At 41.7% G+C, this 20,430-nt stretch overlaps 1 protein-coding gene and 1 pseudogene across 2 annotated transcripts in view; one reads left to right on the top strand and one right to left on the bottom strand.

Moving 5' to 3' along the window:
* Positions 1 to 825: 825 nt before the first annotated feature.
* On the bottom strand, positions 826 to 907 carry LOC127679633 (uncharacterized; annotated as a pseudogene).
* Positions 908 to 6,546: 5,639 nt separating this feature from the next.
* Bms1 (BMS1 ribosome biogenesis factor) overlaps positions 6,547 to 20,430 on the top strand; it is a 36,887-nt gene continuing 23,003 nt past the window's right edge. Inside the window, exons 1-9 of one of the 2 annotated variants that reach the window (XM_052174683.1) lie at positions 6,547 to 6,747; positions 7,436 to 7,644; positions 8,468 to 8,658; positions 9,168 to 9,247; positions 12,119 to 12,307; positions 12,870 to 13,012; positions 13,976 to 14,097; positions 14,642 to 14,835; positions 17,835 to 17,974. In XM_052174683.1, the coding sequence (XP_052030643.1) occupies positions 7,469 to 7,644; positions 8,468 to 8,658; positions 9,168 to 9,247; positions 12,119 to 12,307; positions 12,870 to 13,012; positions 13,976 to 14,097; positions 14,642 to 14,835; positions 17,835 to 17,974 (1,235 nt within the window). In that variant the 5' untranslated portion in view covers positions 6,547 to 6,747; positions 7,436 to 7,468. Of the gene's footprint in view, positions 6,826 to 7,435; positions 7,645 to 8,467; positions 8,659 to 9,167; positions 9,248 to 12,118; positions 12,308 to 12,869; positions 13,013 to 13,975; positions 14,098 to 14,641; positions 14,836 to 17,834; positions 17,975 to 20,430 lie in introns of both variants that reach the window. The other variant, XM_052174682.1, reaches the window with a different exon arrangement.

The following is a 20,430-nucleotide window of genomic DNA, read 5'->3' as shown; positions in this document are numbered from 1 at the left end:
TGCAGGCCTAGGTGGCTTCACAGTAGAATTCTGCTGGATTTCTGGGAAGAAACTACTATGTAGCTACATTATTCAGCAGAGCAGAAATACAAGGATGCCCCCCAATCCCTTCTGTGAAGTCAATATTACTCTAATACCTAAACTAGGAAAAGACACAACCCAAAGGAAAACCTAAGACCAATGTCCCTGAAGAACATAAATTCAAAAACCTTCAATAAAATATTTTAAAACAATATGGTATAGAACAAGAAGCTCAACTTGGTTTTATCCCAGAATGCAGGGATGGTCTATATACATGTCAATAAATGTAATAAAGAAATGAACTTACAAAATCTCATGATCATCTCAGTAGATACAGAAAAAGCCTTTGATAAAATCCAAAATGTCTTTATGATAAACATCCTAGAGTGTAGTACTAGAATGAACATACCTCAACATAATAAAGGTTATGTATTAAAAAACCCACAGTCAAAATCATCCTAAGTGGGGGAAAATGGAAAGCAACAAGATCAGCAACATAAGAGAAGGAAACTAAAGACATCTGAATAGGAAAAGGGAAATCAACTACTCCCTATATACAGATGATATATGGAAGAGTTCCCCCCAAATCCACTAGAAACCTTTTACAAATTTTAGCAAATTGTTGGATTGCAATCAACTTACAGAAATCAATAGCCTTACTATATACCAGTAAATATGCAGACAGAGAAGGAGAGAGAGAGAGAGAGAGAGAGAGAGAGAGAGAGAGAGAGAGAGAGAGAGAGAGAGAGATCATGGGTACACTCTTATTCACATCCTTAAAGAAAATAAAGTACCTAGGTATAAACCTGTTGGGGATTGGTTCTACACAGTCAGAGAAACTTCTCTAGTAACGAACTATAGAAATGATCCCTGAAAGTATAGTCTTGGGGATTGGTTCTAATGCTTTGTCTTAATTCAGCTCCCCAAATTACACATGTCCAGATGCTGAGGGTCCCTGTCACCAGTTGGTTTTTGATTGATCAATGAAGAGCCAACAGCCAATGGCTGGCCAAGGTGAAAGAGGTGAGATTTTTAGGATTCCCAAGCAAGAAAGACAGAGTGAGAATGACAGTGGTGTAGGTTGGACCACCTGCGACGAAGGAGCCTGCAGCACATAAGAATCTGGGAACATGGCCCCAGGGCCACTCCCCTGCCTGGGTCTGGGGCAGCAGAGATAAAATATAGATTTAGCAAGTATTAATTCAAGAATTCCAGAAGGGACTATTTCTAGCCTCAGAGAGGTTTGGAAGTCCCCAGCTCTTGAAATAGTCAAAGCATATCAAAATATAAATGGTGTGTGTGTGTGTGTGTGTGTGTGTGTGTGTGTCTTCTTTCACAAATTCAAACTCTTTGGTAGGGGAAGAGCACATGCAACCCATCTGGAACTCAGAGCAGATTAACTATTCACCACTACATAAACCTAACCAATAAGGTAAAGAACCTTGTAATGAAAAGTTTAAGTCTCTGAAGAAAGAGACTGAGAAAGACACCAGAAAATGAAAAGCTTCCCATGTCCATGACTTTGTAGAATGAATATTGTGACAATGACCATTCTACTAAAAGCAATTTACAGATTCAGTAGAATCCTAATCAAATTTCCCACAACATTCTTCAAAAATTTGAGGAAAAGAAATCCTGGAAGTCCTATGGAAGCATAAAAGATCCTAAATAGCCAAAGGAATCCTGAGCAAAAGAACACTGTCAAAAGGATTACACCCCATATTTCAAGACACATTACAAAACTATAGCAATAAAATTTATAGTAATGACACAAAGCAAACATGTAAGCCAGTGGAACAAAACAGACACAAGTACACATAGCTATTGACATTTGGCACTTGACAGGGATGACAAAACATACACTTCAAGGAGAAAAACAAGGAGAAACTACAAGGAGAAAAAAACAGCATCTTCAAAAAACTTGATATCCACAGACTGAAGAATGAAAAAAATCACTTTCCACAAAATTTCACTACAAATGAATCAAAGACCTTGGTATGAAACCTGACATCTGAAACTACTAGAAGAAAATTTGGGAAGATGGTGTCAGTGTAGGGAGGGACTTTCTGAATAGGACTCCATTTGCCCAGGCATTGTGGAACCTTTATGATGTGGAGCCTTGCTGGAAGAAGCAGCTCACTGGGAGTGGCATTTGCCAACTTACAGTCACACACCACTCCTGGGTCTCTGCTTCTTGGGTGCAGATATGATCAGTTTACCAGTTCTACCAGCATCATCTCCCAGGTATTATGGATCCTAGTTCCCCTAAAGTGTAAACCAATCTACATTATTTTTAAGTTGCTTCTGGTCCTGTTATTTTAGCACAGCTATAGAAAATTAACCAATACATTGATTACCCCTCTATACTGAGTGTGTAGTCCCTATAATGGCCCATTAGTAGATTCCTGGCTTTCACATGTACCCCAAATTAAATACATATAATAGAAGATTTGAAATTATAACCTTGTTTTAGTTAGGGTTTTACTGCTGTGAACAGACACCATGACCAAGGCAACTTTTATAAAGAACAATATTTAATTGAAGCTGGCTTACAGATTCAGAGGTTCGGTCCATTATCACCAAGGCAGAAATATGGCAGCATCTGGGCAGGCATGGTACAGGAGGAGTCATATCTTCATCTGAAGGCTGCTAGCAGAATACTGGCTTCCAGGCAGTTAGGACTAGGACATTAAAGCCCACACCCACAATGACACACCTACTCCAACAAGGCCACATCTCCAAATACTGCCACTCCCTGGACCACACATGTACAAACCATCACATTCTACTTCCTGACCCCCATAGGCTTGTTCAAACACATGAGTCTATGGGAGCCATACCTAAACATAGCATAATGCAAAATACATCTAGTCCAACTCCCAAATCCCCCATAGGCTATAGCAGTCTCAACAATGTTAAAAGTCCAAAGTTCAAAGTCCCTTCGGACATTCATCCAATTACTTAACTGTCCCCAAAGCAAGAAACCAGCTGGGCAAACTCCAAACATCTCCATGATTGATATCAAAGTGGTCTTCTGATTTCCACTCTTTTTTCATCTTTGTAGAATGCAACAAGCTTCTTTCTCCTGGGTTCGGCTGGTTCCACTCCTGGTTAGGAGCTTTCCTTGGCAGGTATCCCATGGCTCTGACATCTTGAACATCTTTGGGTCTCAAAGGCAATTTCAACCTCACAGCTTCTTGTTCCAACATCTGGGATCTACACATGACCTGGGCTCCTCCAAAGGGTTTGGGTCAAATCTCCAGCTCTGTCCTCTTTAGCATTCTAGGCTCTGGGTGATGCCACGCATTGCTGCTGCTATTCTTGGTGATCATCTATGGTCATGGCATCTCCAGTACTCTTGGGTATTCTGCCGCAACTAGGCCTCACCAATAGCCTCTCAAAAGCTCTCTTCATGGTGCTAAGCCTCAAATCCTTTACATGACCTCTTCAGTCCTGGGCCATCAACTACAACTGAGGCTGCACCTTCACCAATGGCCTTCCAAGGCCTCTCACAATGCCAAGCCCCAGCTGCTCTTTATGACCCCTTTATACCTTCAAAACCAGTACCACCTGGGTGACTCTTACACATTACCAAGTCCAGTTGCAGCACGATGTATAACTTTTGTTATATATGGAACACAGCTTCTTTGTGCTCTCAGAAAACATTTCCCTGAAAATTTCACTACAGAGATGTTGGTCTCTTCTTAGTCACCACTAATTTCTTAGCTCAAGCTAACCAGCATCAATTGTCCCAATAGTCCCTTCTGTACTAGACTCTAAAGCCAGAGCCACATGGTCAAACCTTGAGTTCTGCTGCCTGCTGGGGCTGGATCATGGCCCTCTTGTTCTATTACATCATCACTAGCTTTCTGTTTTCCACCTCCTTCACTGTCTAACCTTGGCTGTCCTGGAACTTGCTCTGTGGACTCACTTTGAACTCAGAAATCTGCATGCCTGTTTCCTAAGCACTGGAATTAAAGGCATGTACCACCATTTCTGGACTTAAGCTTTTCTTTACCTAGAACTTGCTATGTTCTAGGTTGGCCTTGAACTCAGAGATCTGCTTGTCTTTACCTCCTGGGATTAAAGGCTTGTACTACCATGCCTAGACCTAAATTTAGCTGAGTGGGATCTTGTCCCAAGGTCACTACTCCCTTAATTGAACTTAATATCCTTAAACACAGGATTCAGCTCCATTTTATTTCCTGGTGTCATCGGAAGGCAGAAGCAGACAAATCTCTGAGTCTGAAGCCACCCTGGTCTACAGAACAATTTTCAAGACAGCCAGGGCTATACAGAGGAACTCTGGCTTGACCACTCCACACACAAAATAATATTAATGGCCAAAAATGACCTTATTTAGTGTTATAAATGTGACTTGTCTATTTAACTAGAGCTACACACTGTTCACTCAAAATTTTTTTTCATTGAGGATTACATAGAACACATTCTCCAATATCTCAGGACTCAAGAGAGCTTACTCCCAAAGTCAGATGCCACATCTATCTGGCACGGCAAGCCCCAGCATGCCTAAATGTCAACATTCATACTGCACACCCTTGGGCACCTTAACTCCAGTGTCTCAGAATGAAAGCAAATCCCATTCTCTACGTTAAAAGTCATCTCTCTTGCCCCACCCCTTTCCACTAACTCTCAGCATCTTTGGGCATCTACCTTGTAACAGAATATTCTGCAGCTCCATGTCTTAGCCATTGGGTTCTAAGGAACCATTTGGGGTAATGAAACACACATGCTAAGATCTCTTAAGTATGCCTAACTATGAAAAATGTCCTTACTGTTTTAGTGCCCTAAGAAAAGTCCTAACTGACTAGTTATCTAGTTACCTTTCAATGTCCACTTGACACATTCTAGAGTCTTATGCTCATCCAAGAAGAGAGTCTCAGTTAAGGAATTGCAAAGATCTGATTGGCCCATAGGTACGACTGGAAGGCTGGGCTCTTGATTATTAAGATTATTAAGTGATTTAGGATAGCCAGGCCCACTGTGGGTGCCACCATGCCCTGGGCAAGTGGTCCTGTGCTGTACAAGAAAATAAGCAAGCCTAAGCCAAATGAGTGAGCCAGTAAGCACCATCTCTCTATGGTGTCTGTCCTGAGTTCCTCCAGTGTTGGACTGTATGAGAAATTCCTCATAGGCCATATTTGGTGGTTCAGCTAGGGGCACAGGTGCCAGCCAGGATGACACTCTCACAGTCGGGACTGAGGGATGTCTGATTTGTTCAGTAGGCACCTCCGTTTGCCATTTGTCCTCACTTTGAGATCTTACATCCCAACCCTTTTGTTGATGGTAAAGGGCAATGTAGTCTTTTCTATAGCTACGTCCTGCAGAAGTTGGGGCGTTGCTCTGGAATGGCCAGAAAGGCTAGAATGATGGTCGTTGGGATGATAGTCAAAGGATGGAGAGAGAAAGGCCAACCTCAGAGACTATAATTTGCTAAACCTTTGATTTTGTTTCATAATTTCTATAGGAACCTTTACAGCTGTTTTGTGTTGGTGTGCTGTTAAAAGGTACAAAACGAAGGAGTTTGAAGCAACTGAACCCACGTTCTTGGCTCATTGAGGTGAGAGTTGTGTTTTGCATGATCATGTTATTTTGTGGAAACCTGAATCCGTATTCCCAGGCCGCAGTCACTCATATTGGGCGCATGAAAAAAAAAAACCTACTTTTTTTTTCTCTTTTGGTTTTTCGAGACAGGGTTTCTCTGTGTAGCCCTGGCTGTCCTGGAACTCACTCTGTAGACCAGGCTGGCCATGAACTCAGAAATCCGCCTGCCTCTGCCTCCCAAGTGCTGGGATTACAGGCGTGTGCCACCACCGCCCAGCTAAAAACCTGCTTCTTACTCTCCTTGAGATAAGAGTCCAGCATAGCTGTAGCAAATAACTGGGACTGGGGTTTTGAGGGCTTTTCCTCAGGAGGGATTGGACTGAGTCCTGGGAACGCAAGGCTGAACACACAGAGACACAAGACAGACCTAGACACACACAAAATGGCAAGCTATGACATTTCTCGAGAAAAAGCCCTCTCCAGGAGGCACACAGTGGGCCTTCCCGCAGCCCGTCGGTCTTGGCACAAGAGGGCAGTAGAGAACTGAAAAAAAAAACAAAACAACAACAACAACAAAAAAACAAAAACAAACAAACAAACAAAAAAAAAAAAACCCGTGAGGACAGCTCTGGCAGCCATGACAGTAAGCCATAGCCTGTTGGACCTTAGCTGGGGGGAGGAGAGGTTCGGAGCTTTCAAGTTGGGACTGACGATGGATGACCCGAGTGCTCTTCCATGTTCCTCTGATACTCAAATCAGCGGTCCAGGGCACAGCGCCGCGCGGAAGCCGGCGTCGCGCAGGTTGAGAGCCAGATTCTAGCACGTCTGGGGCAAGTCTCCCGGAGGGACTCACGAAAGTAGTCCGTGAGAAACCTGAAAGTGCGCTTGCGCAATCCTCAGCCAACCAAGGGCTTACTTCCGGCTTTCCCCTGAAAGTCGTCCGTCCACGGGTTTTTTTCTCTCCCCTGTTTCTAGTTTCCCTCCGACCGCGACAAGCGAAGGACAATTTCCGTTTCCGGTGTCGTGCTTGTGCTCTTGAGCGGTTGCTGCTGTGAGTCTGAGTGCTTTCGCGAGCCCGGTCGGCGCCGTCAGTCGGATTCCGGGTTAGGTCGGTCTTCGGCTTCCCGACAGGCTGCTCCGAAGTTGCGTCTGGGCTGGAAGGCAAGTTTCCCAGCCGCCGGAGAGCTGCTCCCGGGAGTGTGGAGGGAGTCGGCTCGTGCAGTGAGGGACTCTGAGGAGGTGTGATGGGGAGCGGGTCATTCTAGCAGGGAGGGGTCGTACCCAGCTCTGCTGCGTGTGCTTTTCCCAGCAGAAGTAGAGCAATAGGACGGGAGAAAATGTGCTTCCTCCGGTTGCTGGGAGGCGGGTCTGTCCAGCACTGTTCTGATGTTTTAAACTTTTATGTGTATTTTCGTTTACATTAAAAAGACACTTAAGCCCAAGCTGTCTAGAGTAGTAGGCACTAGCCACATGCGACTGTTTAGGTTTAAAATTAATTAAAACTTAAGATTGTTTTCAGTTTCCCAAGGTACACTTGAAATTCTCTGTAACCACGTGTAGTTGACAAGTATTGAGAACTGAAGAAAGAATATATTTGTGTCATCACAAACATGAATACTGTCGATGGCTTCAACATAAAATATAATAAAAAGGATAACGTTGATGTTGGTAACTCATACTTTATAGCAGGCGTAAGAAAGAGGAGTGAATTTGAAGATACTGGCTAAACATTATCTACTTCTATTCGGAGAACAAACCATTTACTTAAACAAGTAAATTAAGTTACTGCCCTCCCATGTTGCCCCGATTATAATATATTCCCACCACCATGCCACCCTGTTCCTTGTAGGTAAGATTTGTTTATAGTTGATAAGTAGCCACCATGGAGGCCACGGATCACAAGAAACACAGAAAGAAGCACAGTGGGCCTAAAGCTGAGAAGAAAAAGAAACGGCACCTGCAGGATCTACAGCTTGGCGATGAAGAGGATGCCCGGAAGAGAAACCCCAAAGCCTTTGCAGTGCAGTCTGCTGTGCGGATGGCTCGGTCCTTTCACAGGTATGTTTGCCTGGGGTTCGTTCATTAAGTACTAGGAGCCTCTCTCAGTAAGTCCAGTTCAGGTCTGAACGACGTAGGCGTGCCATATGGCTTTTCCTAAAATGTCAGAACTCTGTCAAGGAAGCATTTTCCCTCTAACACCTGTCCTTTGCCTTTCCTCTCCCTCTTTTTTTTTTTTTTTTTTTTGATTTCTGTCTTCCTTCCTTCCTTCCTTCCTTGTCCAAGAGGAAAAAGAGTTTATAAAATTTAGATCACAGAAAAATCTCCTAAACTTTAAATATCTCCACGGCAATAAAAGTGTTGGTGCTTAAACCTCCTGTTCCATAGCTTTCATTTAATGTAAAATATTAAAATAGCTGTATTTAGGGAGATACTGATATATAGCCAGCAGTTTCCTTTAAAAATTACCTAACTGAATTCTTTCCACAGCATTAAGAAGTTAGGAATTATTTTCATCTGTGGATAAGAAAACAGATTCAGAGCACAAGTTAAATAGCCAGTTGGTAGAACATTTGCCCTATCTCCTGTACCTCTACTTGAGTTATAACATCTCGGCAGTGTGGTTGCCTTTTATTTTCTTAAACATTAAAGTCAAGTCAGTCTCATTTATGATGCGTTTGATTATTAACTTTATTTTCTAGTCATCTGTTTTATCTTTACTGAAGAATAATTTTTGGGTGAGGAGGGGATAGAAGTTAACTAGTAAAAATAAAGTTCATTGTATCTATGGATCATCTGTTCTCTATACCATCTGGACTTTAAAAAGATCTTTTGTGTTTTGGAAGAAAACTTTCTGTTTTGTTTTGTTTTTGTAAACAAATAGGACTCAAGACTTAAAGACAAAAAAGCATCACATTCCAGTGGTTGACAGAACTCCACTGGAGCCTCCACCAATAGTGGTGGTGGTGATGGGGCCTCCGAAAGTTGGGAAGAGCACTTTGATACGGTGCCTGATTCGGAATTTTACCAGACAGAAGTTGAGTGAGATCAGAGGCCCTGTGACAATTGTGTCAGGTAGGGAGTGCTGCCATAGACCACCGTGAAGAGCGTTGTTGCCTGAGGGATTGCTGTTTTTGTCTTTGGCTCCAAAGTGCTGGGATTAGAATCTAGGTGCTTCAGTGAGAGAAAATGAAGTAAATTCTCCAAAAGGTAATGGTAGAAACTGAAGTGTTTCTACCTTGTTAAAGAAGTGATGGAGTAGGACATTTCTTTGTGTTTGGGATATCCTTGATCACTGTACTTATAGTAACCGTATAGGAACATATGACTGTCCCATGTACATACCGTTTTGTTAGGTTTGATGTTGTTTTTAGCTGTATTGAGAGTATAGGAAAATTTGATGGAGAAAAAGAGAGTGGCCTATAGCTCAGCAGGATCATGGTCATTAAACTCTGTATAGAATTGTATTGTAAAGGTATATAGTGTTTTACTGGATACAGTTAAAAACATGAGCATTATAGAGTTAATGGATAGGGCATTTTCAAGTATTTTTAAAAAGTAAAGTTTCATTCTTGTACTTACAGGTAAAAAGCGCAGACTTACCATTATTGAATGTGGGTGTGACATCAATGTAATGATTGATCTGGCTAAAGTAGCAGATCTGGTAAGTCAGTGAGAGTGGCCTGGGTTCTCAATGGAGAGGGTGACAATGGGATGGGTTATTTATCTCATTTGCAGGGAAATACTTGTGATTATTAAGGACAGATAGAATAGAAGTGGTTGGAATTATGGTAACCATTCGTACTATCAAAAAATGAAATGTTCATGATGAAGACATTCTAAAACCTAAAGAAAAGCGTAGGGTGAGAACATAATGGACAAGATTAGTATGTGATACACACATGCACAGGCACACATACAAGACAAGGTTATAGCAACACACACATGTACAATACAAGATTAGTATATGATATACACATGCACATGTACAAGGCAAGATTATATTGATACACACACACATGTACACTTATAAGGCAAGATTATGCCAATACACATAATGCACATGCATGCACATACATACTTGCTTGCACAATGCCTGCCATTTTTTTGAATGCTTTCTAGATACTATGCTAAGGGCTTTCTGTAAATTTAGTTCACATAACCACCAATGTGTTCATTCAGGTATTATGTGCACTTTACATGTAATGAAATTGAGGCTCCCATAAGTTAATTGTTTTGGGATGAGCCCTTTATTTTTCTTTCTTGTTTTGTTCTGTTTTGAGACATGATTTCTCTATAGTCCTAGCTGTCCTGGAACTACTGTATAAACCAGGCTGGTCTCAAACTCAGAGGTTTATCCACCTCTGCCTCCCAAGTGCTGGGATTAAAGACAGGTGCTGGGATTGATCAGGAATCTCCATTCCCTTTTCTTTTTAAGTATAAGTTTTCATTTTGTAGACTCTTCTTTGCATCACTGTTTGATAACTTCCTACATGTGTATAGAGAATTTGCACATTTTCATCCTCCTTTGTCCTCTCCTGCTGAAATCTTCCCAACTGGACCCCTTTGACGCCTTTTTGGTATTTTGTTTTGTTTTGTTTTTGTTTTTGTTTTTTTTTTTTTTGAAACAGGGCTTCTCTGTGTGACCTTGGCAGTTCTGAAACTCTAGACGAAGCTGGTCTCAAAATCACAGATCTACCTGTCTCTGCCTCCTGAGTGCTGGATCAGTGGTGTGTGCTACCCACCTTAGCTAGTGACTATATATCTATTTAGCTAAGGATTTATTGACCCACTGTGTTTAATTTTGACTGCTTATGTGAGTAAGGTTATTTACTGGAACCCTGGTTTCTCTTCCCAGCATCCATTAACTTCCCACAGTACATGAAGGGATGCTGATGGTATCAGTCTTGTCAGCGAGCTTTTGAATACACTCTTCCCTATCTCCTGGCTTTTAACATTGTTTTCACCCTGTCTTCTGCAGTATTCCTGAGCTAGGGAGAGGGTGATACGTACTACTGATGTCTTGTTTAGGGCTGTGCATTCTATAGTTGTTTGACCAGTCATGAATCTGTATTAACTGCCACCACTAGCAAAAAGGATTTCTGAAAAAGGATAAGAGTTAGACTATCAATTTTTTTGTTGTTGTTTTTTTTTTTGTTGGTTGGTTTTTTATTTTGTTTTTAATTCCTGGTACAGGGTCTCACTGTGAGCCCCGAGTGCTGGCCTAGAACCTGTTATATATACCAGGCTAACACCAAACTCAGAATACTCCATGTCTCTGTCTCCCACTAAATATAACTACTTAGAGGGCAGTCCTTTTAACAAAAAAAAACACCAGTAGTAGATTCTCCTCAAGAGCTTATATTATCTCTCCAGCCATAGGCTCTTGACCAGGTTTACAGTGCCAGGCATAAGTTCTGTAGAACAAGCCTCACATTCAATCAAAAAGCAGTTGATTACCAGCACAGTGGTCATCTGAGTGGTGAACATAACTTGCCTGGCAGGTCACCATTGTAGCTCATGGGATTCACAGCTGGGTAAGACGGTTGATGATTTCCCCACTTCCCCCAGCAACTTCCATTCCATAGGATTTCCATTCTTAATGATTATGGTAGGGTGAAGTGGTCAGGGTTTATTAATAGAAAACCTATATAGTACTAATTATAAGAAAAGCATACTGCCTGAATTGGGTTTTCAAAATGATGGTTTTCATTACTTATTTTTTAAAGCTGTCCCTTAACCTAGCTTGTTGGGATAACAGAACTCTGTGTCTTGTGTGTGTGTGTGTGTGTGTGTGTGTGTGTGTGTGTGTGTGTGGTGTGTGTGTGTGTGTGTGTGTGTGAGAGAGAGAGAGAGAGAGAGAGAGAGAGAGAGAGAGAGAGAGAGAGATTTATGTTACTTTATGTGTATGAATAGTTTACTTGCATGTGAATCTGTGGACCTTGTGCATGATTGGTGGCTGCAGAGGTGAGAAGAGGGTGTTGAATCCCCCAGAACTGGAGTTTATAAATGTTTGTGAGCTGCCCTGTCAGTGCTGGAAATTGAACCTGGTCCTCTGCAAGAACAAATGCTCCAACTGTTGAACCATCTCTCTCTGACCACATCAACCTATACTGATTCCCTATCACTCTTAATATATATATATATATATATATATATATATATATATATATATATATATATATATATATATATACATATATATGTATATATATATATAAATTTATATTTATATATTTATATATTTAAATATACATATATATGTATATTTAAATTAGGGAGTTACTTAAGTGTTACTCTTAGTACAATGTAGAATAAGCTTGCTAAGCCTTTTGTTTTTAAAATGACTGAAATACTAATAATTTTGTAATTTTGAGGACATGAATATTAATGGAGATATCTTTTGTGACATTCTTTTAAATATTTAAGAAAACAAGTGAGTTGCTTGATGTGACCATGGGATGTAATTTGCTGATTCTTGGTCTGGGTGGAGTATTTTTGTGGCTTCAGTGAGAAATTGTGTTTTTTTTTTTAGGTACTAATGCTTATAGATGCCAGCTTTGGGTTTGAAATGGAGACATTTGAGTTTCTAAACATCTGTCAAGTACATGGCTTTCCTAAAATTATGGGAGTTCTCACCCATTTAGACTCCTTCAAGCATAACAAGCAACTGAAGAAGACAAAGAAGCGGTTAAAGCATAGATTCTGGACAGAAGTCTACCCGGTAGGAAGAAAATTATTATTGGGTCCTGTCACTTTTAATTCTTTAAAGTAGCCAGAATGAAGAGCTATTCATAAAAACTCTAGTGTTTACCTGTATGCATGCGTTTCTAGCCCTTGGTCTGTTTCCTCCACATGGCTTTTGTCAGGGCCTCTTGGTACATCTCGTTTGCTTCTGTGCACATGAGACAGTGCACTCTTTTGGTCATGGTTTGATGTAGTCGTGTCTCACTTGCTTCTGTGCACACATAATGTACACTATTGGTCATGGTTTGATGCAGTGCTTCAGAAGTTTCTGCTAGCTAAGGACCAGAGCCTATCATTTCTCCTTTTCATGCTGCTGTGGCCTGTTGGTCACAAAATCCTTTCTCTGCTCAGGAACCTCAATGCCTTCTCCACATGCCAGTGTTTAACTGAGAGAAGTTTGCTTTGTGAGGCCCTCACATGACAAGTTCTGAAGAAGGCAGCCAGCTTTAAAAACATGAAGACAGCAGCTTCCGATGGCCTTGCTTTTTATGGTATTGATATGGGTGTTGACAGTCATTCTTCCTGTTTTGTGTGTTCAGGGTGCCAAGCTATTCTACCTTTCTGGAATGGTGCATGGAGAGTATCAGAACCAGGAGATTCACAACCTGGGCAGGTTTATCACGGTGATGAAGTTTAGGCCTCTCACGTGGCAGACCTCTCATCCTTACATCTTGGCAGACAGGTAAATACAAGGGTGACGGCCTTCCTTCCTGCTCTGTGTATTTCTTTTTAACTCTTAAGGTTTAAGAAAGATCAGTGATAGTACCCATTGTGTCACTGGAAGATGCAGTGCTTTGTAGAGTAAATGATTATGGAGTGTTTACAGTGTTGGGGTATAGCTCAGTGCATACAGGGCTGAATCCCAGCGTTGTTCTTTTTTTTTTTTTTTTTTTTTGAGACTGGCTTTCTCTGTGTGGCCCTGTTTGTCCTGGAACTTGCTCTATAGACCAGGCTGACCTTGAACTCAGGGATCCCCCTGCCTCTGCCTCTGCCTCCTGAGTGCTGGGCTTTAAGGAATTGACACTACTACCTGGCTTTTTTTTTTTTTTTTTTTTTTTTTTTTTTTAAACCAAGCCAAACCAATCAAAAAAATAAATAAATAAAAAAAAAAAGGGGAAGATTTTGGGGCATCCGTGATGGTGTCCTTGTGCCCAGGGTTCCAGTCATTCAATACCTGCTTTGTGTTTTTCTTCATGCTTTCTTACCCTGGAGTATCCTTCCTTAGAGGAATCCTAGCTAACCAAAGGCCTCAGCCAGCAGGCTAATCTTAACTCTTCCATAAGGAAGTTTTCTAAACATGTTCTCTGCTTTTCCCTGACGCAGTGAGGGTATCTGTCGGCTCCCTTAGAAGTGCCTTGTGGAGTGCATCACACACAGAGCCAGGTGGAAGCAGTCTCGCTTTGCTGCGTGCTCTCTGGTGGGGACCATGCTTCCTTGTTTTTGTGTTTCGGAGCTTTCTAAATGGTGTGCTAAGGAGCCAGACTTGGTTTTGTGGTGCCTGAGATTAAACTCCAGGCCTCCTCTGCTGCCCAGTGTTGGGCCACTGAGCTGTGCTCTCAGTCTGTGAACGGGAGTTGTCCACACATGAAGAGAAGCATACATACTTTTTATGTTCCTGCCATGTGGTCGTATGTTATTTTTCTAGGATGGAAGATTTGACAAACCCTGAGGATATCCGCACAAACATCAAGTGTGACCGAAAGGTGTCTCTTTATGGTTATTTACGAGGAGCCTACCTGAAAAATAACAGCCAGATCCACATGCCAGGTATCGTCTGCTGTAAAGCACTCTTGGAACACTGAACAAGGCAGAACCATATTCTGGAATTTTTAAAAACAACCCAACTATGCATCATCTGCCAGAAGTGTTGATTGAATGCAGTATTGTCTAGGTAGCAAGGTCCATTGCTTAGTGGTACCTTTTCTGTGTCCTGCCTCAAACCTTCAAACACAGGAATGTTTTTTCCAGTAGTTGACACTTGTTTTTTTTTTATTGATATATTTTTTAATTTACATTTCAAATGATTTCCCCTTTTCTGGGTCCCCACTCCCCACAAGTCCCATAAGCCCCCTTCTGTCCCCCTGTTCTTCCATCCACCCCTTCCCACTTCCCTGTTCTGGAATTCCCCTATACTCTTGCACTGAGTCTTTCCAGAACCAGGGGCCACTCCTCCATTCTTTTTGGACATCATTTAATTTGTGGATTATGTTCTGGGTATTCAAAGTTTCTAGGCTAATATCCACTTATCAGCTTGTTTGTTTTTTGAATGCTTGACTTCTTGCCAAGTTGATTCCTGGGTTCTGTCTTCCAGGTGTAGGAGATTTTGTTGCCAGTGATGTCAGTTTTCTCCCAGACCCCTGTGCTCTTCCAGAACAGCAAAAGAAGCGCTGTTTGAATGAGAAGGAGAAACTGGTTTATGCACCTCTCTCTGGGGTTGGGGGTGTGCTGTACGACAAAGATGCTGTCTATGTCGACCTAGGTGGCAGCCATGGCTTCCAGGAAGTGGTAATTCTGGATTATGTATCCTCTATGAATCTTTTCTTATCAAATATCATGTTGATATTCTTCTTACTGAAGTTCTTTTCTTTTAATCCAAGTTTATGATAAAACTCTTCAGATTTGAAGTTTGCAGTTGTTGGTACTACTGCCTGTACGATGCCTGTCAGCACTGTCTTCCTAGAAGGCTGTAGTGCTTTCTAGGTCTATAGTGCTGCTTTAGTCTGTCTCTTTCTTTCTTTCTTTCTTTCTTTCTTTCTTTCTTTCTTTCTTTCTTTCTTTCTTTCTTTTTCTCTCTCTCTTTCTACTTAGCTCTGGTTGGAGTATCTGTGTGTGTATGTGTGTGTAATTGGTGGCATTTTTATTCTTAATTTACAACTTATAAAAATCAAAAATAATTAAATCACATCCCCTCTTCCCTTTTCTTTTAACCCTTTCCATTCCCCCTTCCCTAAATATGTGGCCTCCTTTTTTTTTTGATTATTATTGTTGCTTATAAGTGTGTTTGTGTGTATTTAAGTTTAGGGCTGACCACTTTGTATGGGATAATTAATTAGGAGCCTCATCCCTAGGTACCCTAGGTAAAACTAACTATTTCTCCCTCAGCAATCATTAGTTTCCTGTAGTTCTTTTTCTACTGGTGGGATGTGAGATCCCCCCACCCCCACCACCACATTAGCATCTCTATTGGTGCTATTGTTGTTCAAGTCTTGACTAGGTAGCCATATTATTGAGGTTTCAGGGCTGTAGCTTCCCTGTCATTTCTAGGAAATAAAATCTTATCCACAGAATTTCTGGTACTCAGGCTCTTAAAAGCCTTTCTGCACCTTCTTCTTTGAACCTTAGGTCAGGAGTTGGAGATATATCTGTTGGGACTGGGCTCCCCACCATCTGTTGATGAACTGGCATTGTGGGCGGTTATAGCTTTCTATAATGGTATAAAGAGAGGCTCCTTTGATGAGGTGTGATAGCTACCCTTATCTGTAGGGATAAGGATGTTTTAGAATGCAGTTAATCGTCATGCTGGTCTAGTGGAGTGGCAGTAGTGAGTCCTCCAGTCTCCCTGACTTATTAGCTCCTAGTTGGTTAGCTTACCAGTGCCAGACATGGTTTCCCTCCAGTTGATCCAGTCTTAAGTCCAGTTAGGCCACTGTCGGTCATTGTCCAGATAGGAGCACCAGCATTGCAGTGAGGACCATCCTGCCACACTGGTCACTGTGGGGGTCATTGCTATCACAGTGGGGTCGGACTGTTCATTGCCTCCTTCCCTTGGCTTGCTTACTCTTTTCTGGTGCTATGAAAGCTAGGTCTAGGAGCTTTCAGGTTGGTCTAGTTTGAATCCTCTGAATTCTGTGTCCTAAGTATGCAGTATCTTTGGCAATATGGACGTTCACCCTCTGAGAAGCAACCAAGGGCAACAGCAATGGCCTCTATTGTTTTAGGAGTCACTTGGACTCCCCTGACCATTTCATGTGGAAATTTCTCATCCTGGGATTAGAAAGTCTGTGACTCTTTAAATAGCAGTGTCAGACTAAGTAGCATACTTCATTTAAGATCTTTAATCTCGTGTGTGTGTGTGTGTGTGTGTGTGTGTGTGTGTGTGTGTAGATATATGTATACATGTACTTGTATGCATTATGAATAATTTTAGGCAGATATAAATTAGTGACTTCTTGAGGCTTTACTAAACATCCTTTGTTATTTATCTTTTCCTGTTGAACTTTCCTAGGTTAGAGCTAGGTGTGTATATAAGAACTTTGAGATACTCTTCTTGTTTTGAAATACTTATTTGATATTTTTATATATGTTTATGTTACATTTTGATCTGTCACCCCAATTACCTTCTCTTCCCTCACCCCATCAGGCATATGTATGTGATGGATTTCAGCAGTTCTCATGCTTGCTTCCCTCCCTTGTAGCCCCTCTCCTTTCCTGCTGAAATTCTTTCCAGCAGGCCATTTTTTATAATCACCCACTGAGTTTAATTAGGGTTATTTGCATGAGAATAGTATTGGTGTATTTACTGGACCTAGACTACAGTGGTTAACACCACTGTCTCCTCTACCAGAGGATGTGGGACCTTTCCAGCACCCCCATGGTGGCTTACAACTGTTACTCTAGTTCCAGGGAAACTGATGCCCTCTTCTGGCCTCTGCAGGCCTAAAAGCATGCAAGTGGTACACAGATGAGAATGTACAAGCAAAATACCCTTATCCATAAAAACCAAACCAAACAAAACAAAGATTCCCCCTTAGCAGCCATTACCCACTATTTGCTCCTCCGGGAGGGATGTGGACTCCTGAACCCTGCCCTGACCTAGTGAGAACGTTGACAGGCTCCGTCTTGTGCAGAAGAGCGGTGCTGTCAGTTCATGACAACAGTGGCCATACCATGTGCAGAAGAGTGTTACACAGCATTATTCCTGTCCTCCATCTCTTCGGTTCTTTCTACCCTGTATTCCAGTGTTCCCTGAGTCTTGGGGGTGATAGAGACTTTAGATTTTTGTTAGTTTTTTGAAATGTAATCTTACTGAGTTAAATAGTTTTTACCTACAATGTTGAGACCTGGTGTTTTCCTAGCTAAGTGCTTAGGGTAGATTGATGTGCTGCATGAACTTGAGAAGCACTTACAGTGTTGGGGGTCAACTTTAGACTTCGTCGAGAGGATTTTCTTCTCTCTTAAGACAGTGAGAAAGGTTTTTAGAACTACAAGTTTTTAAATTTACTTTTTGTGTCTCTGTGTGTCTGTTTGTATGGATGGATGGATGCATGTATGTGTGTTCAGGTAGCCACAAAGGCAGAGATGTCAGATCCGTGCTGTGGTTACTGGTGGCTGTGAACTTCTGGTGTGGTGCTGTGCTAGAAACTGAATTCTCAGGTCTTACACATTAGCAGTGTGCAGTTGTAACTGCTGAGCTGTCTTTAGCCTGTGATGAGAAATGATGAAGCCAGTATGTTTCCAGAATCCTTTTGCTTTCCTCACTAGCACAGTTTTCCTGGCTTTGACAGGAGGAAACGGGCCCTACACATGAACTGGTTCAGAGCCTCATCTCCACCCATGCCAGTATCGATGCTAAGATGGCTTCAAGCAGAGTGACACTTTTCTCTGATTCCAAACCTCTGGGGTCAGAAGACATAGACAATCAAGGGTAAGTCTGCCATTTTGCTAAGTTTTTTTTCTTAATTTTTTTTTTTAACATTTATTTTCTGTGTATGTGTGCGCACACGCAGATTGTTAGAGTTGGTTCTTTATTTACTATGTCAGTTCCAGGAGTCAAACTCAGAAAGTCAGGCTTGGCGTCAAGTGCTTTTACCCACTGATCCAAGTTTCTAGCTCTTTTCCTAATTTTTAATTTTAAAAAGTTAAAAGTAGAAATTATATTACCTATCATTCTACTGTCACAGTTGGGATTTGACTCCAGAATTTTTGGTTTACAGTGAATATTCATGTGTTTCCTGACAGTTTTTTCACTTATATAATATTATATAACATTGTATTTTTAGTAAAAAATAATACTTGTTTTCAACAGAATATTCAGAATAATCAAATACTATACAAACTTTTCTTTTTTTTATTGAATATATTCTTTACTTACATTTCAAATGTTATACCCTTTTCCAGTTTCCCCTGACTCCCAGAAAACCCCTAACCCATCCTCCCTCTCCCTGCTTCTACGAGAATGTTCCTTCACCCAACTCAGTCCCATCTACCCTCCCTCAATTTCTCTATCAAGCCGTCATAGGACCAAGGAGGACCTCTCCTCCCATTGATGCCTGACAGGGCATTCCCCTGCTACATATGCAGCTGGAGCCATGTATACCCCTTGGTTGATGGCTTAGTCCCTGGGAGCTCTGGGAGGTTTGGTTGGTTGGTATTGTTGTTGTTCCTATGAGGTTGCAAACCCCTTCAGCTCCTTTAGTCTTTTCTCTAACTCCTCCACTGGGGACCTCACTCAGTCCAATGGTTGGCTGCTAGCATCTGCCTCTGTATTTGTAAGGCTCTGGCAGGGCCTCTCAGGAGACAGTTATATCAGGCTCCTTTTGGCAAGCATTTCTTGGCATCCACAATAGTGTCGGGTTTGGTGACTGTTTATAGTGAATCCCCAGGTAGGACAGTCTCTGGATGGCCTTTCCTTCAGTCTCTGCTCTACACTTTATCTCCATAATTGCCCCGTGAGTATTTTGTTCCCTTTCTCAGAAGGACCGAAGCACTCACATTTTTTTTTTCCTTCTTCTTGGAGCGTCATGTGGTCTGTTAATTATACAATTTTTTGTATTGATTGCTTTTAATTTCCTAGGCGACCACTTGGATATCTTTTAGTGACTGAAATTCTAGAGTAGTATCTAGAAGTTTATTCACATTCTATCCAAAGGCACGTGCCTCGACCCTGAAAGTCTTTCACACATCTTTTTGTCTTTATTACCGTGGTAGGTGTCTACTAACATGGCTCATTTTTCAGCCTGACATACCCTTATGTACCAGTATACTTCCTGGGTGCCTGCTGAGCATTGACTTTCATTCTAACCCATGCCTCAAAACCAGTTTACCTGAAAATGATAAACTGTGTACAGTAGAGTTTATTACACTATGCATTATTGCTTAGCGTGGTGATATGGAAAAATGAAGAGTACATTTAAGGGTCACTATTCCCAGGGCTTTTGAGATAGTGCAGAGGTTGAGAGCACTTCCTCTGCCCACTTCTGCAGAGGACTTGGGTTCAGTGCTCACCACCCATCTGTTGCTTCACAAAAGCCTGTAATTCTAGGTCTAGGGATTCGTGACACCACGTACATGCTCCTGGTATGCCTAAACTCAGTAGGCACACACATACATATACATAACAAATAACCTATCATTTAAATATTGTGAGCGTTTTCTTTGTGCATTTTTTGGGTTTTGTTTTGTTTGTTTGCCCCCCCCCCCCGCCCCCCCAGGGTTTCTCTGTGTAGCCCTGGCTGTCCTGGCTGTCCTGGAACTCACTCTATAGAGCAGGATGGCCTCGAACTCAGAAATCTGCCTGCCTCTGCCTCCCAAGTGCTGGGATTCAAGGTGTGCGCCACCACTGCCTGGCTCCTCTTTCTGTATTTTTTATACTGTCATTATTTTGTTATTTGTGTTTCCGACTTGGGGACTGTTTTATGGTAGACTTTAGAATTTTTTTTTAAGATTTATTTATTTTATTTATGTGAATATACTGTCTTTCATCAGATACACAAGAAGAGGGCATTACAAATCCCATTACAGGTGGTTGTGAGCCTTCATGTGGTTGCTGGGAATTGAACTCAGGACCTGTGGAAGAGCAGTCAGTGCTCTTAACCACTCAGCCATCTTTCCAGCCCCACTTTATATTTTTATAATTGATGGTTTCACAGTTTTATATGTAAGACAACATTGGATAGCTTTGTTTTATTTTAATTTTATCCCATAGCTTTACTGTCTCAATGATTCTGTACCAATTAACGGAACCTAGGTCTTCTGTAAGATCACTGACTACTCTGAACTGCTGAGGCATCTCCTCAGCCTGTGTCATCATACTCTACAAACTCAGCAACACACAGCAGCTGAGCCAGCCGACCCACAGAGCCCTGCTGGGAACTCTGTCCA

Source organism: Apodemus sylvaticus, chromosome 2, assembly GCF_947179515.1.
Source record: "Apodemus sylvaticus chromosome 2, mApoSyl1.1, whole genome shotgun sequence".
In the NCBI taxonomy this organism is placed as follows: domain Eukaryota; kingdom Metazoa; phylum Chordata; class Mammalia; order Rodentia; family Muridae; genus Apodemus; species Apodemus sylvaticus.
Note: the sequence above shows the minus strand (reverse complement) of the source record. Positions and strands in the feature narration are given on the sequence as shown.